General features: G+C 43.0%; 1 protein-coding gene across 1 annotated transcript; it reads left to right on the forward strand.

Moving 5' to 3' along the window:
• The first annotated feature begins 1,151 nt into the window (after positions 1 to 1,151).
• WFDC1 (WAP four-disulfide core domain 1) lies at positions 1,152 to 24,288 on the forward strand. Its single transcript, XM_077831507.1, has 6 exons — positions 1,152 to 1,307; positions 13,210 to 13,405; positions 15,735 to 15,818; positions 19,600 to 19,740; positions 22,334 to 22,375; positions 24,230 to 24,288. The coding sequence occupies exons 1-6, from the start codon at positions 1,152 to 1,154 to the stop codon at positions 24,286 to 24,288; spliced, it is 678 nt and encodes a 225-aa protein (XP_077687633.1).
• Positions 24,289 to 26,539: the final 2,251 nt, after the last annotated feature.

Below are 26,539 nucleotides of genomic sequence, written 5' to 3' on the forward strand. Positions count from 1 at the left end.
CCAAATCCTGTCCCCACACCTGGGGCAATGGAATTGCACTTGTTCTGTGCTTGTTGGGAGAGTGTGGACCAGGACTGGCCCCTAAGTGCATGGACTGTGGCAAACACTTGAAATCATTTTAATGTTCCATAATTATTGTGTGGCACCCAAACCACAGAGTGCATAAAACATGGATTTCCACTGGCAACTGTGAATCCAGTCTTCAAATGCATGTGCATCAGGATTGGGGCCTAAATTCAGGTACCAGCAGCTACCTGCTTCTCTGGAGGCACCTAGGGTTGGATTTAAGTGGCTAAAAACAGGAATTTAGGTGCCTAAATAGTGATTTCTTCAATCAAGTTTGAAAATAGGGCCCTATCTTGTTATCCTAGATAACAGTCTCAAATCCAGTCCCTGCTCAATTCCACGCATTGCATGGCACTGCAAGCCAGCTATTCATCCCATTTTCCTTAAATAAACTCCTTTCCCCTGGCCCAGCATTTCCAACTCGTTCCCAGCGCTTGCAGGCTCCTCTTCCCCCAGTAGCCCCCTCTTCCTCTAATTTAAATCAACCTTCGAATGACAGCTAAAGTCAACTTGTTTTAATGACCACATCCGTGTGTTTTTAAATAATTTCCTTCTGGAAACGAAGCCTCCCTCAAAGAATAAACCACCTTGTAGAAATAGGGTACAAACCCACAGATCAGGGCATCTACTTGGGGGGGTGGGGGAGGGTGCACAATGAGCGTACTTGTTTTCTTGGAAAGTTTGCAGCTAGAAGCTGCTCGGGGCACTCCTCCAAGACCTTTCTTCCCCCCTGTAGCAGCTGCCATTTGATCCCATGCTTTGGCTTTGAATGGAGCGCCCTGAGAATGCCAGATGTTGTGAACAAAGGTCTAAAAATAATCTATCCAGTGATCATTCAAGGGGAATATGTGCCTCGTGGGTACACGAGATGGGAGAACCTGATCTGTCTTTGAACAAGAAAGTTCAACAGCAGCTCCTGGCTCCTGATTCTGGGCTCCAAAACTTTTTTTGTTTGTTTATTTTTTGCCTCCCAGAAGCTGTTCAGCAAAGAGTCGTTTGCTTCAGCAGTCAGCTCTCTCCCTCCCTCTGATTTGTCTGGCGCCTTGAAAGCTGGGATCCGTATTTTCTTATTTCTCATCAGGAACATGGACTCCAGCAGCAATAGCCTGGGGCCCAAGCTGCATTTCTGCAAAAAGATCTTCACTGCAGCCTTGTGTGTCTCAGTCTTACTCGCAGAATCCGGCTTGGCAAAGAATCTTTGGAAACGTGCCCTCCACCTGAAACTGGCCGAGAAGTATGATGTGAGTACCTAGCTGAGGGGGGACATCGCATGTGAACTAGCAGGAGGCAGGCGTATGTAATGGTGTGTCCAGTGTGTCCTTTGAGAATGATCAGGATTTGAATCCTACGCTTTTGCTGTTTGTAAGAGGGCTCGTTTAAGCTTGCTAGGCTGTGTTAAACTTTTACCACCTATTTGCTGCAACATGAGACATACAGATAAGGGCACACTTTATACACTGAAAAATAAATTTGTCATGCCATAGCCACAGCCCAAGGAGGTGCTCTGCACTGGGAGAGGCTAGAGAAGGGTAGCATGACCAGACAGCAAGTGTGAAATATTGGGACAGGGGGTGGGGGGTAATAGGAGCCTATATAAGAAAAAGATCCCAAAATTGGGACTGTCCCTATAGAATTGGGACATCTGGTCACCCTAGAGAAGGGAAACCTGAATGAAGAAAAGGAGATTGTGGTTGCAAGTGCAAAACCCATATAAATGTGCATAGAAGTGCTAGCATAAAATACCAAAAGGAAAGTACCATGGTCCACTGCATAGAGTGGGGGAACTGGGAGTCAGAATTCCTGGGTTCTAAGCCCACCTCGACCACTGGTTTGGTGTGTGTGATCTAGCGCAAGTCGCTTCATCTTTCTGTGACTCATTTTACCCATCCACTGTAAAGTGAGGATAAATATGTAAAAGTGTTTTGTGACATTTAGCTAATGAACAATAGTGTCTTGTGATCCATACAGAAAAGGTAATATATACATATAAAGAGGTCGTTCCTGTCCTGGAGCAAGTAGTTCAAGGGAGAATCCATTCTCAGATTGGCCTCCTTTTATAGAATCATTGAAATTCAGGGCTGGAAGGGATCTGGAGAGGTCATCTAGTGCAGCCACCTGTGCTGAGGCAGGACCAAATATACCTAGAACCATCCCTGACAACAGGTGTTTGTCTAACCTGGTCTTAAGCACTGGAATAGGCTTCCCAGGGAGGCTGTGGAATCCCCATCACTGGAAGTTTTAAACTATCTTTTGAGTTAGACAGTTTCTCCCAGTATTGAACCGAAATCTCCATTGCTTCGGATTAAGCCCATTTCTTTGGTGGACTTGGAGAACAATTGATCACAGTTCTCTTTATAACAGCCTTTAATGTATTTGGAGGCAGTTAGCAGGTCCCCCACCCCCACCCCACCCCGCCCCTGTCTTTTTTTTCTCAAGACTAAACGTGCCCGTTTTTTTTAACCTTTCCTCGTAGGTCAGGTTTTCTAAACCTTTTATCCTTTTTGTTGCTCTCCTCTGGACTCTCTGCAATTTGTCCACATCTTTCTTAGTGTGCTGCCCAGAACAGGACACAGTACTCCAGCTGAGGTCTCACCAGTGCCGAATAAAGTTGGGGCAATTACCTCTGGTGGCCTACATACAGCGCTCCTGTTAATATACCCCAGGATATTAGCCTTTTTCGCAACTGCATCACATTGTTGACTCTCATCCAATTTGTGATTCACTATAATCCCCAAAGCCTTTTCTATGGTACTACCACTTAGCCAGTTATTCCCCATTTGGTAGCTGTACATGTGACGGGTCCTTCCTGAGTGTAGTACTTTGCACTTGTCTTTAGTGAATTTCAGCTTATTGATTTCAGACCAATTCTCCAATTTTTCAACGTCATTTTAAATTCTAATTCTGTCCTCCAAAGTGCTGGCAAACCCTCCCAGCTTGGTGTCATCTGCAAATTTTATAAGTGCACTATCCACTCCATAATCCAAGTCACTAATGACAATATTGAATAGTACCAGACCCAGGACAGACACCTGCAGGACTCCACTAGATATGCCTCCCCCTTCCCCTCAGTTTGACAGTGAACTGTTAATAACTACTCTTTGAGCATAGTCTTTCAACCGCCTTTTAGAAATTTCCTCTAGTTCACACTTCCCTAGTTTGCTTATGAGAATGTCATGTGGAACTGTGTCAAAGCCTTATAATCAAGATATATCACAGCTACAGCTTTGCCCGCTATCCACTAGGAGAGTAACCCTATCAATGAAGGAAATTAGATTGGTTTGGCTTCATTTGTTCTTCAGAGATAAAGTGGGTGATGTAATATCTTTTACTGGACCAACTTCTGTTGGGGAGCAAGACAAACTTTCCTTTTCCCCCTATGACTAGAGAGGTGTTAATGGGCCACTTCACCTTGAATGATCCCTTGAAATATGTGTTAACAACTCATGCTAAACAATCTGCTCCACCTTGCATTTAGCTGTGACACTCTGAGTACACTTCCCAGACCTGAGGAAGAGTTCTGTGTAAGCTCGAAAACTTGTCTCTCTATTATCCTGGGACCAACATGACTACAACAACACTGCATACATGATTTGTTCTTGACTATTCTCTGGAAGTATCTCCTCCATTCTGCCTCCCCAGACTTTTGACAGGTGTTCATTAGCACTGCTTGCTGGCGTGGGTTTCTGGCTGACATGCCATCATCTAGGACCAGCCTCACTCTTACCTTCAGGCCATTATAGCTGAGAACAAACCAGTGAAATGCAGGAAACTTCCTGCAAAAGCACAACACACTTTTCTAGCAAGGCTCAAAGGTCTTCTGCCCAGCAATCCAGTTGCAATGTGCTTGAAAACCCTTTGTGGCTAATTAGTGTGTTGCAAAGAGAAAACTAGTCAGGCAGTTAGTCTCCAAAGTGGTAGTGGACACTATGACCACAGTGTCCCAGCTCTGAGAGGTTGTCCGTCAGGATCAGTGGCAGAAAAACTGCAACTGTTCTGTGTACACAGAACAGAAGGGGAGGGATTGGGCCTGAGCATGTTTCTGGAGTTCAAAATATTCTGGGGCCAAAAGATTTTTCTCAGTATTGCCAAAGGTTCAAAAATCATGAGATAGGCTTTAAGATCACGAGATTATGTAAAAAACAATAGATTTGGGGTTCTTTTCATTTGCCTTCTGCTTTTTGAGTCTTTAGGTTTGTGGTTTAGATGCACTGGAGGTGGGGGGGTGTCACATTTTGAAGCTTTCTCCACAGTCACGAGGGCTAGAAACTTATTTTTTCTTTAAGCATGAAGGCTGAAATCATCACAGATCCACCTGACTCCAGAAGCAGGGGCTTTAAGGAAAACAATCATTATCATGAGACTCATGACAAAATCATAAGAGTTGGCAACACTGTTCTAAACATCAACAAGTAGGAGGTAAAAAGTATACATATTTTTTGTAAAAAGAAAATTCCTGACAGTGTGAATATAACAGTTAAAAATTCAAGGCATGCTAGTTAAAGGGGATCTCAGAAAACCGGTTGTTGTTTTTTAAAGTAGCAAATTAAAAAAAATTCAGATTGACCGTGTCCTTTTAAAAGCCAACATTGGCCAATGCCTTTTGCCTCCTGAATATGTTGGGTCAAAATTTCAGCCATTGTTAAGCTGGCATCTGTTTCCAAACGCTCAGGTTTGATTGGGCCCACAAAAGTTGATGCTAAACTTGTTTACATGTCCACTGTTGGTGCAGACACCCAGCCACTGCAGAGGAGCACAGAGAACGGGTTGTGGACACCGAGGGGTTGGACACTCACATTAGCAGGCACAATCAAGGGCCCTGAAGACAAATGCCAGGGGATATGGCCCATGAGGCTGACAATGACATGTTCAGTCACAGATTTCCTCTGTGCACGTGACAGGTGTTTTGTGAAGTGAAGTTCACACACCTGATAAACAGAGGGAGGGTAATCGGAGACGGGTGCAAAACTTCTGCCTGTCACTTCATGAACCTTTTGCAGCAAAATTGTGAGGACAATGAAAAGGCAATGGGATGTTTCACTGTCAAATTTATCTCACTTTTGGGGAGTTCAAGAACATTCGCTGGATTTCAGCATTCTTTTGTGAACATGTGAGGCTGCAAATTATTTAATAATAAAGAGCAGTTCTGGTCTGCTAAATCTCCATAACTGCACTGGAAAAAATACCATTATTAGTAACAATAATAATTCTGCCATGTTGCAAAACCATTGTGAAGTTAAAATCTGCAATCTTCTGCTTTCCACAAAAACTATGAAGCAAAAGACCCAGACAGATAGGATCCTATGTTTTGATGTTCAGATAGCTTGTTCTAAGGCACAGAATCCTTTCCCTTGGGGATAGGCCCTCCTCCTTGAACCAGAGGCTTTTCAAAGGATTGTTTTTCTGGCAGCAGCTAATCCAGGTGCTACTGATCTGTCAAGCTCAAGAGTAATCACTTTCTCTAGGAGGGGGTGGAAGCTGCATTTCTCTGTCCTTTCCCTTGCACGCTTAAAGAAGCGGAGTTCCAATGTCTGACGTTTCCCTTTCCAGAGCACTGGTCCTGGGCTCTCTCTACATCTCGTGTATGGTTCTGCACACCAATGTGCTGCATCGTCCATGCTTTGCTGAATACACACGAGTCATGCAGAGTGGGGAATGCTCCTGTGATCAGCATTGTTCTTTCTCCACCTAGACCCTCACATCTCATCCGACAGGGCTGTCTTGTTGGAGAAGAGGGGAACAAATGAGACATTGTTCTTAGTCCGTTGTTTGACCTCCCCCAAGCTAATGTATTTGTTGCCCCCTGCTTATACCAAGAACAGTGTTTAGAATGAATGCAGGATGGTGTTTCAGATCCCTTGCTTCTGGCAGCAAAAGGAAGGAGTGGGAATATTTTTTGACGTTCAGTTTAGCCATGTTAGATTTCAGTTGATGGAAGGGATGTCAGAGAAGCAGACAGTGATACAAAAGTGGCCAAAAGGGAAGAGGTTGGAGTGGAACAGCAGATTTGTGCGGTATTAATGTAGAAGTGCAATCAGATGGAGTCCCGAGGGATAGGGCCTAGTGAGACAGCCGAGGGCCAAGGATGTAACCCAGTGGGAACCTCTACTGAGAGTGGGAGAAGTTTCCAAAGATCCAGCAGTAGCAGTAAAATGTAGATGATGATCCAGCAGGTATTCCTTATCCCCCATTTCTATGAATATGCACATCATGCACAAGATGTTTATTCTTTATTGTTTCAGAGGAAAGATGACTGGTGGCCATTAACTAAACAAATCCCACCAATCACACGTCACACACTGAAATCAATGGCAACACTCCTATTGATTTATAGTGGGCCAAGACTGGGCCATAAGCATTGTCTCACGAAGGCAGGCATCTGGAACAATGAAAGGAAGCCAGCCTTGAACTTAAAGGATCTGACCCTCATCTGATGTACATTGGTGTAGCATTACTGACTTCAATGATGCTGTGCATATTTACACCAGATGAGAATCTGGCCCTAAATCTCTCTCAACAGGAACCCCAACTAGAAATATGTCTCACCGGATCCATTCTGTGTTGAATTCCAAGGAAATCTAAATAGATTTCTGCTGCACATAAGGATATTACAAGTGTCAGAGCATTGTGCTTAGAGGCAAACTGGTTCTCATTTGTAGACATGAAAAATCTAAGGATGGATGGAATTTTTATGAGGCAGGCCAGATCCCTCAGATGTTACTGAAAGTCTGGGAATACGGTGAGTGATTTAGGGTAATGAGGCTTCATTCCATTTTTTTCTAGTGACTCTGGACTTGGCTTTCCAGGTTCCTCAGCTGAACTTTTAACTTTCCGCTGTTAACTAGTTTCTGGAAGTCTTTAATGCAGCTATCGCCATTAAAATGAGTTCATGAGTCTCCTGAGACAAACTGCAACTTGCCTCCAGGATTGAAAAATATCTTCAAGTGCAGAAATGTTAAGACATGCCAGAGTCCATAATATTTAAAAATCCAAGTCATGCTCACAGCCAAAATGTAAATCCTACCAAGCTATTAAATAGGCACTCGTGGAAATCATTATTCCAAGACAGCAGTAATACAAGACTTTGTAAATGAGGGAATTACTTTCCCCCCCTTTTCCTAAAAATCTTATGATACCCAAAGCAGCGGCAGCATGTTGATTAGTTAAATTTTGCAAACATGCTGTACAGCAGTGAATTTTTAAGTACTGGGATATCAGAACACTAGGAACACTGAGAAAATAAGGTGAAAACTAAGTAGAGAAACAGCTACTCCGGGAATTCTTGGCCTTAGAACTTTTATTGTTCTAAAAGGGAAGTCACATTCATTATGGTCAACTGTTCATTATGAATTTTGCCCTTTCAATTAGTGAATCAATCATATTTGTTTTCTTTTAAGTATCAGTTACCCATCTGTATTTGCTAAATATTTTGGGTAAATACATTTCAGACTATGGGTTGAGTGACAATAACATTTTAAATAGGAGAATAACAACTAATGAACTTCCAAAATGAATGCTTTGATGAATGATCGTCCCTGCTAAAGTCTATGGAACTTTTGGGATTCCTGAACATTTTCACTCATATGCAGTGTTTGGACTGGATTATGAATTATGAATAGACCTGGTTCCACAAAAAGAAAATTTGAAATATTTGATTTTTTTAAATTAAAAATTAAAAATTGGAAGTTAGTGTTCTGACCAATTCTATCGCTGATTAAAAATGGGGCCAAGGGAGGAATTGGGAATATCTTTGTCAAAATTTTTCTTTTTGTTGTTGCTGTTGTTTTTTTACATTTTGAAATCAAAATATTGAACTTAAAAAAAAAATCAAAGAGCTCTCATGATTACTAGTGACAGGTTCAGAGTAACAGCCGTGTTCGTCTGTATTCGCAAAAAGAAAAGGAGTACTTGTGGCACCTTAGAGACTAACCAATTTATTTGAGCATAAGCTTTCGTGAGCTACAGCATCCAGCCAGCATACAGCCAGTATGCATCCGGTGAACTGAGCTGTAGCTCACGAAAGCTTATGCTCAAACAAATTGGTTAGTCTCTAAGGTGTCACAAGTACTCCTTTTCTTTTTATGATTAATAATGTGACCCATCAATGCATAGGAAGAAATTCTGATACTCTTCCTTACTTTGAGCAGCACCTTACTCCATAAGTGCCTGTTAAATACATGGACTGCTAGTGGAATAAGGTGCTTGTCAACATGATTAGTCATATTAGAACCTGACAGTGTGAATATAACTTGGTGCTTTCATTTGTGGAAATACTGGTGAATTAGGCTTTTTTCCCCTCACTTCTCAACAAATTAAAAACCAATCATCATCTGGATTTTCCCTACCACACCCCATGATCTACAAGCTCCAATTGTTTGTTAGAACAATTGAGAACCTGGGTGGGTTTATACTACAGTTCCCACATAATATATTGGATGCATCTCAATCAGAGGGCATTTCAGACATCTGGGAATGTTCCCTATTATTAAGGCTGGTTCTTGTCATTGCACAAATGTATGAGATTGGCTGAAATAAAGAAATATCACATCGTTGTCACTATATGTTATGCATGATTCATTACAGAGAAAGTGGAGGTAAAATCTATCATGTCAGCATTACAAATAATATACAACATTTTCCCCTTATCACGTTGAACGGAATTGCATCAATTTCCTATGAAATGAACTATTAGTTATTCCTAATTACATTTTAAAATAACTGATTTCAATCCACTCATTCATAACAACAAGGCCATAGTAGGAGCAGTCAGTCCCAAAGTTAATAAATCCAGTTATTTGTGCACTGCCTCTCAATAGTTGCAAACTGAGGCCATCTGGAGGAATCTAAAAGCATTGCAGTGAAGTCTTCAAAATCTTGCTTAAATGTTTCCTTGTACATTGATGTAATGACAATATTTGAATGAAGGGCTCCCATAATTTTCCCCCCCTTAACCTATGCCTGCTGTGTGCATTTATTTGGGAAGGAGAAGACTGAGTGATTGGAAAATCTATTTGCGTTCTTATTTAAAGAAAAGCAGTTTCCCACACATAACCATTACCAGGCCCAAGGAGAGAGGCAGAAACTCTTGGCAAGCTGACTTATCTTAGATGCAAATCATGGGAAATGCTTATACATTGTACCTGAGAAACATACTGGATGTGTTGTTACTACAGGGGAGTATCCAGCTTGTGAGTTCAAGGTCTTGCAGGGGATCCTATTGGTATCCTGTCCCAGGAAGTTTGTTTTTCAACACCTAGTTCAATGAGCTGTACCCTAAAGACAAACATTTGCTTTCCAGAGGCGTTGTTGAGTCCCAGGGAGAAGGTACCTCTGGCAGGGATGATTTAGCAGGGCCCAGACGTGGGGAGAATCTCTCAGTGTTAATCCAAGTTCCTCTGTAACCTGATGATGCCCTCTTGAGAGTGGCCTGACTAGAGTGGTGCAATGCAGTAGAGAATCTGCCCCTTTGTGACTGATTTGCAAATGCTAGGGTGCTGGACATCATTACGAGAGTGTAGGTAGAGTCTTAAACCAAACAATCTGATAGCAAGTTCTTTTCTTGTCTCCATTTGCAGCTTTATCATTTTGGGCCAAATGCTGATCTCAGTTACAGGGTGTAAATCCAGAGTAACTCCTTTGGCTTTGGTGGAGTTTATTGGGCATTACACCTGTGTTCATGAGAGCTGAATCTGGCTGAGTCTAGTTTGATCCCAATATTTGATTATTGTCAAACTTTTCTAATCTCTATTTCTGAAGTTTGCTCTCTTCAGTTCAGCTTAGTTTCACTTACATTCCCCAGGTTCTCTGTCTCTCTCACGTGCTCACACATACTGACACCATATTCTTTTGCAAATCCAACAAAAGTTATTTTTTTCATACTCCAGAGCATTAATAGACACTTTGCTGGTAGCACATGGTAATAGTTAGATAGCAAAAGAGACAAGAAATCTTTGTGTCTGAGGAACATAAAAATTCAGAAGTCAAAAATCATTCCTCCAAGGAGTGATGTATTATTTAGACAATGGGTCTGATTTTCCCCTGCACTGAAGATGCTTTGCATTGTCCCACCAACACAAAGCAGCCCTAAGGCTGACGTAGCTAGCCAGGGAATGCTTGCCGTGATCTGTCAGAGCCCCCTCTTGTGGCCTAGAGTCACTATATCTGATCCTTGGCTACCCTCTTCCCAGCCCTCTGCATAGCTTCCCAGCCACTGAGAAGAGGGTGGACCCCAATCCTATTCTTTTCCCCTTGGGAAAAGGGGTGTGATCAAGGGGAAAGGGCATGCCTGGGGCTCCCCATATTAGCTCCTTAAGGAAGTTGGCAGCTAGTGCAAATGATAGCAGCTGCCAGGTTGCTCTAATTGACACCATGGGACTGGCACACAGACAGCTGATGTTCGGAAGGTCACATAGGCACTGCCATGAGGAGGGAAGCACAGGAGGAGAAGCATGGCCGGTGGGTGGGGCTGATCCACATATGCAGCCCCCCCCACCAGGGCAGGTGGAAGCTGAGTCAGCTGTAGTGTCTGCAGAGCGCCTGAGGTGGGGAAATTTTGTTCCTCCCCCTTTCCCACAGAACTCCCCTGCCTCACACTGCATGTCTGAGCGCAGGGATGAAGGCTTTGGCCCATGGGGAGTATGAATCAGGCTTGAGCCGCTTGTCAATTTCTGTGGAACGCAGGGAGTTGGCTTCTCGTCCAAATGCCATCTTTGTGAATCATGTTACTTTGTATGCCGCTGCTTATGCTTGTCAGGCAAAGTACCACGCTCTGCTAATTCTACTTGAGAGTTTTCCTCATCGTTTATGTGTGATTAAGAATAGGCCGTATTTTCCCCATATCCAAATACAGTTTGACTTGGCATAGTATTAAATGGCCATGTGTCCTCCTCTGCAGCTTCTGGTACAAAGCTGGACATTTCATACAGAGGTTTCAGAGTAGCAGCTGTGTTAGTCTGTATCCGCAAAAAGAACAGGAGGACTTGTGGCACCTTAGAGGCTAACAAATTTATTAGAGCATAAGCTTTCGTGGGCTACAGCCCACTTCATCGGATGCATAGAATGGAACATATAGTAAGAAGATAGATAGATAGATAGATAGATATACACATACAGATAAGTTGGAAGTTGCCATACAAACTGTGAGAGGCTAATTAATTAAAACGAGCTATTATCAGCAGGAGGAAAAAAACTTTGTAGTGATAATCAAGATGGCCCATTTAGACAGTTGACAAGAAGGTGTGAGGATACTTAACATGGGGAAATAGATTCAATATGTGTAATGACCCAGCCACTCCCAGTCTCTATTCAAACCCAAGTTAATGGTATCTAGTTTGCATATTAATTCAAGCTCAGCAGTTTCTCGCTGGAGTCTGTTTTTGAAGCTTTTCTGTTGCAAAATTGCCACCTTTAAGTCTGTTACTGAGTAACCAGAGAGCATGAAGTGTTCTCCTACCATTTTTTGAATGTTATGATTCCTGATGTCAGATTTGTGTCAATTTATTCTTTTGCGTAGAGACTGTCCGGTTTGGCCAATGTGCATGGCAGAGGGGCATTGCTGGCACATGATGCCATATATCACATTGGTAGATGTGCAGGTGAACGAGCCCATGATGGCGTGGCTAATGTGATTAGGTCCTATGATGGTGTCACTTGAATAAATATATGGACAGATTTGGTGTCAGGATTTGTTGCAAGGATAGGTTCCTGAGTTAGTGTTTTAGTTGTGTGGTGTGGGGTTGCTGGAGAGTATTTGCTTCAGGTTGGGGGGATGTCTGTAAACAAGGACTGGTCTGTCTCCCAAGATCTGTGAGAGTAAGGGATCATTTTTCAGGATAGTTTGTAAATCTGTGATGGTGTGCTGGAGAGGTTTTAGTTGGGGGCTGAAGGTGACAGCTAGTGGCGTTCTATTTTCTTTGTTGGGCCTGTCCTGTAGTAGGTAACTTCTGGGTACTCTTCTGGCTGTCGGTCTGTTTTTTCATTTCAGCAGGTGGGTACTGTAGTTTTAAGAATGCTTCATAGAGATCTTGTAGGTGTTTGTCTCTGTCTGAGGGATTGGAGTTGTATCGTAGAGCTTGACTGTAGACAGTGGATCTTGTGGTGTGTCCTGGATGGAAGCTGGAGGCATGTAGGTAAGTATAGCGGTCAGTAGGTTTCCGGTATAGGGTGGTGTTTATGTGACCATCGCTTATTAGCACAGTAGTGTCCAGGAAATGGACCGCTTGTGTGGATTGGTCTAGGCTGAGGTTGATGGTGGGGTGGAAATTGTTGAAATCATGGTGGAATTCCTCAAGGGCTTCTTTTCCATGGGTCCAGATGATGAAGAAGTCATCAATGTAGCACAAGTAGAGTAGGGGTGTTAAGGGACGAGAGCTAAGTCAGCCATAAAAATGTTGGCATACCGTGGGGCCATGCGGGTACCCATAGCAGTGCCTCTGACTTGAAGGTATATATTGTCCCCAAATGTGAAATAGTTGTGGGTGAGGACAAAGTCACAAAGGTCAGCCACCAGGTTTGCCATGACATTATCGGGGATACTGTTCCTGACGGCTTGTAGTCCATCTCTGTGTGGAATGTTGGTGTAGAGGGCTTCTACATCCATAGTGGCCATCTCACTTTACAGGAAGGTTTTAAATTCGTAAAAGGCTGCTGGCATTAATCACTTACAACAAACACAGAATGATTATGAAACACAGGAACAATAAGGCCTCTCTATCATCATCTTCATTTCAACTTACCTCTCTTTCTCGCTAGAGTATTTTCAAGGCACCGATTACTGAAGTGCCTACTGCCTCTCTTACTCTTTCAGACAAGTGTAATGGACATTTTAGGGATTTAAAAATTAAACTCCTGAACGCTTCTACATCATTAAAACAATGTAATAAATAGTAGTACTTGGTATTTAGGTAACACATTTCATCAGCTGATCTCCAAGCACTTTGCTAAGGTAGCAACAGATTAGTATCTTCATTTTACAGGTGGGGAAACTGAGGCACAGGGTAGTGGTGTCACTTCCTTGATGAATACGTGAAGTCAGTCATTTCTTAATGCTCACTCCAGCTATGTCACTTTGCAATATGTTTAATGTTGACCAAATGTTCTCCCTTATGCCAAATCTGTGTTTTGCCTTTTTTTCTTTTTTTTTGCAAGGATTATGAGTACCCTCTTCATTCTCACAGCGCCCACTACCAGAAGAATGACCGCTGCCCTCCACCCCCGCAGACTTTACCAGAGCGAGCATGTGAGGTGCCCAGCTGCCGTTCAGATTCTGAATGTGAAAGACACAAGCGTTGTTGCTACAATGGGTGCATCTATGCCTGCTTAGAATCAGTACAGCCACCTCCAGGTATGGTAGGCTGTGAGATCAAACTGCCTCAGAAAGAAATGTCCAAGATGTTGCCCAGATACTAACAGAAACAGCTGAAATAACAATGGTAGGCTGTAAAATGGGGGGTGTATCCCCATATATATTAGTGTGGAGAGGTTAGCCGGGGCTTGTCTCTCTCTGGGGAGGCGGGGACCCCCACCGACTCACTAAGTTCGGGAACAGGTCTAGCAGGGCCCCGGGCTACTTCCAGACTCCCCCTCTTGAGGTACCTGGGTTAGGGTGGTGTCCTCAGGGGGGTCCAGCACCATGGGTTCTTCGGGATAGGTGGCGAGGGGTAGACTCGGCAACTTCTCTGGGTAGCTGGCCTGGGGCAGGCTCAGCAACTCCTCCGGGTAGCCGGCCAGCCCTTGGGTCCACTGCAGGTCGCTGGGGCTTCCCAACCAGGAGGTAGGCCAGATGAGTCTGGTCTCCCTGGCGGCTCCTCTCAAGGAGCTCTGGGTCTGGCCTTTATACTTCCTGTGCCATACCTGACCCTCTGGGTGGCGGGCTCAGAGCTCCCTGGCTCCACCCACTCTGGTGTCCAGAGGGGCTTGTCTCTCTCTGGGGCGGCAGGGACCTACACTGCCTCACTACAATTAGGTCTAAAATAGGACTTGGGGTTTGAGCCTGAATCAAGAACTAATCTTTGGTTCCGTGGCGGCGAATAGTTGAGAGCTGCCCTTGTGTGATTTTTGGCTCAAGAGAGAGGAAGTTGCACACATCTGTTGATCTTGCAAGATTTGTAAGATTTGGCAAGATTTCCACCAACTTTGGCAAGATTTGGCAAGATTTCCACCAACTTGAATGGCAGAAATCACGAGATTAGTTATTTTCGCTATATTATGCATTAACCCAAGTTCATGGCCGCATGGCAGGTAATGAGAGTGGAGAATTTTTGAATTTTCAAAATTTAAGTGAAAACTTTGCAAAACTTTGAAAAAAAAATGTGAGTACATTTTTTGCTGGTCTTCAGTCAGTTTGGAACTTTTCCAAAATTCAAAATTATGACAAAAAATGTTTGTAAAAGGTTTTCTGCATTTTTCAACCAGTTCTGCCGGAAACCTTTTTATAGGAAAAACCAAGATGCTTTAACCAGCTACTTGCCAAAATCAGAGATTTTGATTATTGTTGAGAACTAGCTTTAGGACAATCATTTTCCTTTTATTATAGTGGATACTCTTAGTGTTGCAATGTATTTAGTCTCTGCCTGTAGATGAATTTATTTGAAAAGTTTGAGCAAAATCCTTTCTTCTGTTTCCAAGTTAAGGGAGAGTTCAGAAAGATATTCCTTTCCAACTGTGAAATAATTCTAACACCATCTTTTTAAAGAGACGGGTGGTCTACACTTACGGCAGCATGTACAGATGCTGCACGCCCAGCTAGTACAGGTATAAATAACAGTGTAGCTGGCGAGGCACAGCTTAGGTAAGTAGCGTAGAGTAAGTGCCCTACATGCCTGAACCCCCAGGGTACGCACGCTACATGGCTGTCTACTTACCCAAGCAGTACCCACCATGCCTACATTGCTATTTTTAACCATGTAGTGTCTTGTTGCAAGAGCCTTTCCCCACTGCAGTGAAAGGCTCCCGCAGTGGTGAAAAGCTCCCTCAGCTCCCCACTGCCAGAACCTTTCCCGTTGCCTCCCAGCTGCCAGAGATATTCGTTGCCATGTTTAGCTACACACTGCCGTGGCATGTATGGACACAGCCTGTCTGCCAGGCCATGGGTCGTGACACATGTAATGCCGGTACTCTACACGCCGACATAAGTTTACACATAGCCAGGGAGACAGTCAAAATGGCTTGAAACTTGGCACAGACATCATTCTCATTGAACTCTGACTTCTCTTGGGTTACACAGGGAGCAAGAAAGAAACTTCTGAGCATGCTCCGGGGGAGATTTGCTCTGACTTTTAGCAGCACTCAATGAAGCTCTATCCAGTTTGGGCCAGATCTTACAAGGTGCCTAGTCATGGCTCAGTCCAAAGCCAACGGAAGTCAATGAGGGTCCTTCCATTAACGTCAATGGATTTTGGACCAGGGTCTCAAAGGTTGCTCAGCATTCTGTAGGCTTAGGCCCTTTGTACTGCCATGTTGCAGGGGTCCTTGCTATGACTGCTGCAATCAGGCTGCGGCTGGGACATTTTGAATGACTGCGAACGAAAAATACGTCACTGAAACACACACAGTAAAACCCTCCCTGAAGAACTCTGCCTGCCTTATCATCAAGGACTGGAGAAAATCAGTGGCATGAAAGTAATTGTGTGCCCTGTGACTGCTCATCCTTAACAATGTGGGTTTTTTAATAGTTTTAGACTGGTTGGTGCAGCCGAAACCACGTTGGCTTGGAGGAAACGGTTGGTTGTTAGACGGACCAGAGGAAGTTTTACAAGGTACAATGAGCGCAACTCGGCATTTTAATCACCTGGGCATTGTGGGTTGTTGAATTCTGCTGGATGAAGGACACTGATTTGGAAAATAATATGCAAGTCAGATGCAGTTCAGTGCCAATAAATCCACCCTTTTTCAAGGGAGAATAGTAAATACTGTGGTTTCAGTTCAGAGCCTCAGACCCCGGTGAAACACCACTTAATCTACATTGCAGACTCAGTGTTAGCGTGGAAAGAACACTTCCTGTAAACTAATTGTCCATTAAATGAGATACAGATGTACAGTGCAAAAGGCCAAATAATAACAGATTTGTGATTGTACCCCATGTGGAAAGGTGACTCCAGGGTTTGTGAAGTGAACAGTATTTCAAATCTAAAGCAAAAGATTTGTTTTTAATATACAGCTCTGTTGAAAGCCTCTTTAGTAGGGGCAAAATTCTCTTCTTCCATCTGCCATGCAGATGCATAACCAGTGCTCATTAGTGCATGAAAATCTGATTGTCAGGGAAAGTGATGTGAACAGGATGAGCAAAGAATATACCCAATGCAACTTGTAAAAGAAGATTTTGCCCTCAGAGCTGGGTATGCCATGATAGCTTAATCTGACACTACAGTATTGCATGTCATTCTGCATGCATGGGTGTTTGGGTTAGATGGACCAAGTGCAAAGGGGAGAGTCATTTCCTTCCCAATACATAACCCCAGCTCCATAGAACTGATTTACATAACTCAATGCGAGATTAGTTTGTGTGTTGTATTTGGTGACCAACGCGATCCACTCCCATTCAAGCTTATAGAGTTTCATGTAACCTTTATTTTGCACATTTTAAGACCGTGCTGTTACCACCTATGAATGCTATATACATTCAAAGAGACAAGGTGGGTGAGGTAATATCTTTTATTGGCTCAACTTCTGTTAGTGGGAGAGACGAGCTTTCAAGTCACACAGAGCTCTTATCTTATCTTGCCTCTCTCACCAACAGAAGTTGGTCCAATAAAAGCTATTACATCATTCCCCTTGTATCTCTAATATCCTGGGACTGACGTGGCTACAACTACGCTGCATATACATGCAAAAACAGATAAGACCAGGAAAGTAATTGATCAAGTTACCTCTCCTGGCACACTCCCTATCAGTACTCAGCCTGGGCCCTGGAAGCTAATGATCCAACCAGTGATGAATCCTGGTCATGGTCCACCTGAGGAACATTGTGTAAACGCTAAGAAGAAGGGACAGGAGGACTTCTTTTGCAAATCTCTGGCCTCTGCTATGTTCTTACGCTGTGTCTTCTTCACTCTCGTGTTGTCTACCACTGTCTTTTATACCCTGTTCCATGTCTTAACTCATGCTCAGTTACCTCATCTGTGAACCTACCCATTCTCAACCTGACTAAACATTTTTATGCATAAATCATAACGAACCTAAACTAATACATTTTTGCTTACCCTGTTAAAACTTTTTTTGGTCTACTTCTATACTGATTTCCTTTGTATTCTCTGCTGTTTATTTTACTGGCTCCATCTAATTTTATCTTACTGGTCAGTTTTTGTGACTTTGGGTTTTTGCTTGTTTGCTTGTCTTGCTGGGCACCTGAAATTAACAATTCCCTCATGATGTTCTGTTTCACCCTGCTATTTACATAGATAAGGTTTTACAAAGCAAGACACACAAATTAGGTTTCATGCTTTACACAATCCTTAAGCTGTTATAACTAAGCTCTGAAATGTTGCTTCAGCAGGGACACATAGAAAAGCAAAAATTCTTTTATATTTTTCTACCTTTTAGATAATTCATTTCTCCAACACAGTCCATTGCACTGTTTTCTAACAGATGCTTGAGATGCACTTTATTTAAATGAGTTTTAGGTTAATAGATTTCAAGGCCAGAAGGGACTATTGTGATCATCTAGCCTGATCTCCTCTATAACACAGGCCAGAGGATTTCACACATAAATTCCTGCATCAAGCCCTTCAGCAAGTCATGTCCCTGATCTGTCCCTCAGTTTCCCTATCTGTAAAATGGGGATAATGATACTGACCTCCTTTGTAATGTGCTTTGAGATCTACTGATGAAAAGCTCTATGTAAGAGCTAGATGCTATTATCTTTATATCATTGCTAGCCTGAATTTGTATAGTATCAGCTTCCAGCCACTCGATTTTGTTAGGCTTGGTCTTTGAAATTAAAGACCCCTCTCTTATCAGAAATCTTCTCCCTGTGTAGGAACTTCTAGATCATGGTCATGTCAACTCTTAAATAAAGATGAAATCACATCCCATTACAAATTCTCTGAGCTATCCAGTCCCACCTCAGTAGGGAGGTGTGATCTGAGCACACGCCTGGAAAGTAGGAACTTGAGAATTGTCATTCTCAGCCCTGACACTGACACCCTTGGTGGCCTTAAGCCTGTCTCTTGGGGGCCTGATTTGCAGACTCCAGATGTTGCTCATGCAGTTCCATGTGTGTTTCCCATGCATGCACAGCTGAGCATGCAGAAAGTAGGTTCCTAAAGTAAGTGCAGGCCTGAAGTCTGAAAATCAGGCCTTAAACCTCATTGCCTCCGTTTCCAGATGTATAAAGTGAGCATAAAACGACCTGCCTTGCAGGTTTAATTTATTTATCAATGGTTCTAAAGTACTCGGACAGTCTTGCTTCAAGGCTTAGGCCAGTCATTATTAGAGACCTGGATGAGATCTAAGAAATGGGGCAGATTATCCCACATCTGCCTACTGTGGGGGTCCTTCCACCTTCCTCTGAAACATCTGGGGCTGGCCACTATCAGAGACAGGATATATGGATGCCAGCTCTGATCCAGACTGGCAATTCCTAATGAGAAAATTCTGCCTTCAACTCCACTGACTTCACTAGGGTTGTACAAATGTCAGTAAAATATACTGCCCCCCCCATTTATTTTTGACTCTTATTTTATTTGATTACAGCTGAATGGAGCAGTTAGCATGAAGTGCTCCAGAAGTGAGTCCCCTCAATCAAGGCATGTGCATTGTAGGAGACTGTCCTGAAAATAAAATTCCAGCAAATGAAAGAAAGAAAGAAAGTGTAGGGTGCCTCTACGTGGTCTTGTGGTTAAAGTACAGAAACGGGAGTTAGGAGTCCCAGGTTCTGTTCCCAGCTCTGACACACACTTGCTGCATAACCTTGGCCATGTCTCTTAACCTCTCTGTGCTTCAGTTTCCCCATCTTACAGATGGGGTAATACTGGGTTACCCCACAGGAGTCGTGTGTGAGAATTAATTTATTAGTTAATAGATGTAGAGCATCTTGAATATTTTGGAACCATTCCTTGCTGTGCCCAGTGACCTCTGGGCACAGAAGAAGGGGAGAACTACCAGGGAGTTGGTAACAGTTCCCTGGTTCTTGATCTAATCCCGGGTGCTGGTTAAAGCAGCTTGATGGCTGCTCTAAATTGTGCCAGCTGGTAACAGTCCTGGAGAGGCCACCAACTGTTCAGAGCACTGCCAGCCACCCCTCTTTTCCACCGGTCTCCAGCCCCAGCACACACCCCGTAGAACGGGCTGCAGGAAGAACAGAAAGGCAGCTAGCTAGGGACTCTCCAGTTAGTGGAAACAGTCATTCTCCCCTCTCTTTGAATGGAGTAAAGCCGTGTCGAGCTCTCTACACGTGTTAAATATTCAATATTACTGTTTGTAAAGCACTTTGAGATCTTTTCCTGGGAGGGGCTTCCAAAGAACACAGCAGGATTATCCTTCTCCGGTTATCCTGGCCTAATAAAATCTAGGTTTATGACACGCAGGCTTGTTTTCCAGCGGAGGCCTGCAGCACCACTGAGGATGGGGATGAGCCTCTGCATTGCCCTACAGGATACGAATGCCACATCATCAATCCTGGCAACACAGCCGAAGGAATCCCCAACAGGGGTCAGTGCATCAAGCTACGAGGAAATCCCGGTCAGTTCATTCAAAAACATCCATCCTCGCTTACTCTGTCCAACGTAGGGACTATGCTGAGGGGTCTCTCACCTGCCCTGAGGCAGATAAGGGCTTGTCAGGTCAAGCTAAGTAGCGTTCCTGGGTTTTCACCTCCTCCCTCTTTTAATCCCGGGTTTCTTCAGCGATGTATCTGATCTTTCCACCATGGCTCCATCACACTTCCATATGACAAAGGAAATGTTCCTGCTGCGTTGCAGGCAGCTATCCCCCAAGACTGAACATCATCTCCCCCTTGCCCCCCACCCCAACCCCCCGGCAGCCTCTCCATTCCCTGCTGTCTCAGTTGAGTGGATGCTTCGGAACCCAAGTCTCGCATGCACATGGTACTGGCAATCAAGTCATTGCTTTGGCCTTAAAAGAAAATGCCATAAGACCAAATATGGGAGCTAAATTCAGGGGGTGAGGAAGTGGGGGTGGGGAAGGAGTTCCGAGTGAGATGAACACCCTGTATAAACATGGGGGAGCTAATGTCTGCACCTAGTTATACATCAGCCACCCCACAGAGAGAACAGTGGGTTGCCATTACTTAACTGGGGGCAGAATCTGGAGCATATGTTTTTGTGGCTCGTCTTTACTGTGTGTTCTTTTGATCATACTGGTATGATACTCAAGGATAAGGCACTATGAGCATGCAGGATAGGTCACCATTTAATTGGGGGAACCACTGCACAGTTAAAAGCTGTCTATGTGTAACGCCTTAAATCACACGAGAAAATTAAACTGCTGCCTTTGAAAAATGCCAAGGGTACAATCAACACAAACAGCTCATGTTCATGGTCTTTCGGGGCTTCTGGAAAGGTGCTGACTGATCTCAATTTCCAGGGAAGCCAAAGGGAGTTCAGTGTTCGGCACCATTCAGGATCAGCCCCTAAATAAATCCGAGCAGCAATTCACTTTTCTCTCTTTTTCTTCATGTGTGCAGTACATGACATTCTGGACTGTAAGCCAAATTCTCAGCATAGCTCCACTGAGTTCTTTAATTTACTTGACTTCAGTAGAGCTAAGCCAATTTACAAGCTGGGGAATAGGCCCTGTAAATTTATTTGATCAATGTCTGTGCATTTGCATTTTGGCTGGGACAGGAAAGAATTTATTCCCATCTACAGACGATAGTAAACCTTAGCTCATTCTATTTAAATATCAAACAGTAAAGTTCTTAAACTACAGTAGAAAATCAAGATTGAAATTGTTTTGTGTCACCTGACCAGAGTTTCTCCTGTTGTTTCAATCACAAAGATCATCCTTTTTTTTTTTTTTTTCTCCACTGGCGTGTTTGCCAATAAGGGAGCTCACACATGCTGATGTGTTTTCTGAGACCGTTTTCAATCTGTACTTCTGTAAAAGATTTATGGACTATATACTCTGTGATGCAACTCATCACAGGCCAAAAACATCAGCAGCCCCTTTTCCTACGTAACCACAATAAAAACTAGTAGAAGTATCAAACCAGAGCCCTCTTTTGTTGTGGTTTTTTCCTGTAGTAAAGACTAAAGGCTTCAGAATTTCAATTTCCTTTGCCTTTCTTGTGTCTTTGAGGGCTTTTTAAATGTCCTCTAGTCACTAATGTAATGATATATACCTGTGTTTATGGTGTTCATGCACTAGCTGTCTCTTTGAGCTGTAAAAGTTTCGGACACAGTGTGGTCCCTGGTAAACAAAGGAGAGGAAGCTGGAACCTGAACTGTGCGGAAGCCTGTTAGAGTGTCTCAAATTCTAGCTATGTTTTCTTTAATAAATGCTTTATGTTTAAGAAAGACTAATTATTTAGATCATGACTACTTTTAGTGGTCAGAGTATTTAGGAGGAGGATGTGACTGCATGGATCCACTGGCCAAAAGGTACTGGTAGGAGCTACATAGCGGCCTACAGATACCAAGACAACACAGCTGCAGCCATGGGAAGGCAAGATGCATGCTCTGTTCCCTGCCCAATTGTTGAGGATAGGAATCTTGGTCCCCCTAGTTCCCTGTAGAGTTTTCAGGCTATGCACAGGGACCAGGATTTAATCCAAAGAAAGCAGTTAAGAGCGAAGCCTGGTTGGATACGTTATCATAACTAGGCTTGGACGGATTCTATTTTTATCAGTAAATCTCGATTTCACCATACACCCAAAAACTGATGAAAAATACTTCCGTCAATAATATTCTAAATTTACAGATAGGAGAAGTAAGAAAAGTCCTGCTTGTGAACCTGTCAGAGTTTGATTTAAAGCTATTTACCGTATACAGTTTGACATGCGACGTTGACAATTTGTGTTAATGGTTATCAAGCTTTATCTTTTTGAATCTCAACACCTACTGTCATTAAATAATTGTTGTCTGACCCCTCCTCCCCATACATCCCAATTTCCAGTGACTGTGAAAATTTGAATTGATTAAAATAGCCAACAAAATTGCTTAAAAACCATAATTTTGCACAACTGTAAACATTTTGAAATCAATAAAAAGTAGCGAAAAATGCTTTAAAATAAACATGGATAGCATCTGTCAAAATTATTTTAAAAAATCAAATTCTGCCAAGCCTGATCATAATGTATCTTATTGTTTTGCAGATGGACGCAACCTAAGGCATAAATATTACAAGGAGTATTTTGGTAAGACACCTTCTGTGGGTCTTTGGTATTGCTGAGCTTTACACTGGTCACATAGTTTACAAGGAATTTGCTGCCTATGAAATGGCACAGTGGGGAGACATTCGTCAGAAGCTTCTCAGCACACCTTTGACAGTGCATCTCAGGGCAGATATGCAAAGCCCCTACCACAGCGTCTTCCAGAGCTGAGACTGCCAACAGTGCTGCAATGTATGGTGGGTTTATGATATGGAAGTCACCTCTGGAATGGGAAACACCCAATTCAATTCATTTTCACTTGTGATTTAATCAGGAAAGGAATCCTGTTCTTGGAAGGCGAAAAGCTAGGAAAAGCTACCCACTACTTTGCACCTTTTTTTTTTTTTTCCTTGCTGGTTTTCCACACCTTAGTTAGATCACGATCACTCTTCGATCTAGAATGGAATGGTCAATCTCCCTTCAGTTAGTCCTATGCGACCTAACTGAGGCGCTGGGAGTAACCAAAGGCAGAATCACTGGTGTAATTTAAACCTACCACTGCTACAACAGCCCCACCAAAGAACTGGAAAATGAGACTGTCATAAACATACAGCTACGGGTAGCATAAAATCCCTCCTTTACCTGTAAAGGGTTAAGAAGCTCAGATAACCTGGTTGGCACCTGACCAAGAGGACCAACAGGGGGAGAAGATACTTTCAAATTTGTGGGGGAAGGTTTTTGTTTTGGGCTTTTGTTGTTGTTCTCTCAGGAGACAAAAGAAGAGACCAAGCAAGTATTCCAGCTCCTACTGAAATGATATATCTAATATTAGAGAAATAGTAAGTAACAGCAAGGAATGCATTAGATTATCTTTAGTTTTAGCTTGTGAATTTTCCCTGTGCTAAGAGGGAGGTTTGTCCCTGGTGGTTGGTCTTTTTTGTAACTTTAAAGTTTTGCCTAGAGGGGAATCCTCTGTGTTTTGAATCTGATTACCCTGTGAAGTTACCTTTCATCCTGATTTTACAGAGGTGCTTCTTTTACTTTTTTTTTCTTTATAATAAAGTTCTGTTTTTTAAAAATCTGGTTTACCTATTTGGTTGGTAGATTATTCTCAAGCCTCCCCAGGAAAAGGGGGGAAGGGACTTGGGGGGATATTTTAGGGAACAGGAATTCCAAGTGGTTCTTTTCCTGAATCTTTGTCTAACTCACTTGGTGGTGATAGCAGTACCAATCCAAGCACAAGAAAGGATTTGTGCCTTGGGGAAGTTTTTAACCTAAGCTAGTAGAAATAAGCTTAGGGGGTCTTTCATGCAGGTCCCCACATCTGTACCCTAGAGTTCAGAGTGGGGAGGAAACCCTGACATGGTGGCATTGGTGGGATCATTTTGAACCAGAAGCACAAATCTCAGGATATTAAAAGGACTTATTTTTTTCTTTTGGCTGCTTGGAAAACAGGGAGGTTTTTTTAAAAAAAATGGGGATAAACCTCCCTCTTAGCACAGGGAAAATTCACAAGCTAAAACAAAAGGTAATCTAACGCATTCCTTGCTATTACTTACTATTTCTGTAATATTAAATGTATCATTTCAATAGGAGCTGGATTACTTGCTTGGTCTCTCTCTTTGTCTTGGAGAGAACACACAAGCCCAAAACAAAAACCTTCCCCCACAGATTTGAAAGTATCTTCTCCCCTTATTGGTCCTTTTGGTCAGGTGCCAACCAGGTTATCTGGGCTTCTTAACCCTTTACAGGTAAAGGAGGGATTTTATGCTATCCTTAGCTGTATGTTTATGACAAAGACACTTACCATTTAAAATATACAGCTAGAAATCTTTCTGAAGCGTTCATTACTGAAAGGACATGCCGTAAACCCTAATTTTGCAGAATTTTGTTTTACAGGGAGTAATTCCAATAACGTACTTGGCTACATAAAACAACAGCAGAAGCACTTAGGATAGCTTGGGTAAGTACCCTCTGAATGGGTATGGATGGGATGGATGTGTGAAAATGCATGACGGTTGCCCAATGTACAGTGATTTAAAGACATAGTCTTTTACGAGTGAAATTACCCCTCCGTAGCATCAGGCATATGCTCCATTTAGATGTCCTTGAAGCCCTAGTGGTGCTGAGGCCATAAGAACAGCCATACTGGGTCAGACCAAAGGTCCATCTAGCCCAGTATCCTGTCTTCTGACAGTGGCCAGTTCCAGATGCTTCTGAGGGAATGAACAAATTATACTGGCCCTCTGCACAGGGTTGAAATTCACTCTACGGGTATGTCTACACTGCACCGTAAACCCATGCTCAGTCTCACATTTGAATCCAAATCCCCCTTCCATCCACACACAAATCAGTCTGACTCAGGTCAGCACCTCCTCTGGACTCAGGCCTGTGGACCCTGCTGGAAGGGTGGGTCCGAGCCTGAGTCCTGTTGAGGCTTGAGTCCAGACCCGGTCAGTTTGCAGTGTGGACTCAGCTGAAGCCGCAGACTCCAATCAGAAGAGCTGCATGCTGCAGTGTGGCCACGTTAGCATGATTGTGAGACCTGGATCCAGCAATTGTAAACCCAGGTTTACGATGCAGTGTGGATGCTCAAGCACGGGCTTGGAAACATCAAGTCCACAAGCGCAGGTCCCACAGCCCTGGAGTTACAATGCCGTGTAGATGTACCCTAAGTGAATTTAGTTGAAAGGCATATGCTGACAAACGGGATATGGTATTCACTATCCCAAGGCTGGTCTGTGCTGCAGGGAGATCTCAGCAAAATATTCCTGGTGAAATTCCTCTCCTCAGGTTCTTTTTCATTTGGTTTTGATTTCTCAAAATTTGGCCAGTTTCCTGAAGAACCTCTGACATTTGGTATGTTTTCTTTTCCCATGTAGAACAGGATCGTGCAGCCGAATTTTGGGATTCTCAAACATTTCAAAACAGCATAGAGCCGAAGATTAACATTCATGTCCATGCATTGTATACAATTATAGTAAATGCCCAAATGTTTTATACTGCACATCTAGGGCCCAAGTCTAAGGCAGCCACATCTGATCCGGAATGAGAAAACGCAGAGACCGGTAGTTTAGAAGAAGACTGCATTGGAACCCAATCTTGCAAACTCTTAGGCATAGGAATAACCCCACTGAAATCAGTGAAAAGACCTTCAGGGACTTCAGTAGGTTTTTGGGTCAGCCTCATATGTAAGAATTTGCATTATCAGCCAATCTGTCCCACACTGGTGGTGTCTTTATCTTTCAGAATCAGATGCAGCTGCATTAAAACAACAGGGACAAAATGAATCAGTTAACTTTTCATTCGGCCTATGTGAGGCCAATTGCTGAGGTTACATGGTTGGGTAAGAATGTGTTCTATGCAAACACCACAGCACTGATAAACATTTAAATTCCTTTTTTTTTTTATTTGATTTTCATTCAGTGGGACCTAACTATTAAGGAGCTTTTAAAGAAAGCTATATCCAATAGTTGTCTGGTTCAGATGAATTGCAGCCCTCAGTCTCCAGATACAGCTATTCAGCATCTTCCTGATCTCTGCAAGTTGTTGATAAAAGACCTGCATGGTGCAAGAGCAGCTATTCTAGAACTCAGCCCTGTGAAGAGTGGGAGAAATCCATTCCTTTGAAGGCAGCTGTAGTGTTTATGAGCAGCACCTTTACCACTGGAACAGATAACCAGTCTGATCCACAATTTCATTTCAGATCTATATCAGCACAGTACACACTACAATGCACATTAGGGGACTGAGTCTGATTTCACTCACGTAGGTGTAACTCAGGAGTGACACTGGTATAAAAATGGTGCACGTGGGTTTAGAATCAGGCCCTAGATATAAACAACCAGCTTGATTTTTCTAATATATGTGTGCTGAATACAATCAGTGACTTTCATACTGCACGTACATCATATTAACAGAACTCAGAGGTCTCTTACCCATAAGGAAATGAATCGACTGGTAGCTTATGCATGACAATAGTATGAATGACTTTAATATGTTCACTCAAGAAAATGGGCCAAATGTGTCTCTGTTGTGTCACCATTGAAATCAGTGGAAGCTACACCAAGGATGAATTTGCCCCAGTGAACAACTATCCTTTTATGACTTAGTCTACAAGGTAATCTATGTATTTAACAACGAGGCTGGAAATGGTCTACCATGGTGCTCTGTCTGATATTCCCTTACGTACTACAGTATATGCAAATG

Source organism: Eretmochelys imbricata, chromosome 12, assembly GCF_965152235.1.
Source record: "Eretmochelys imbricata isolate rEreImb1 chromosome 12, rEreImb1.hap1, whole genome shotgun sequence".
In the NCBI taxonomy this organism is placed as follows: domain Eukaryota; kingdom Metazoa; phylum Chordata; order Testudines; family Cheloniidae; genus Eretmochelys; species Eretmochelys imbricata.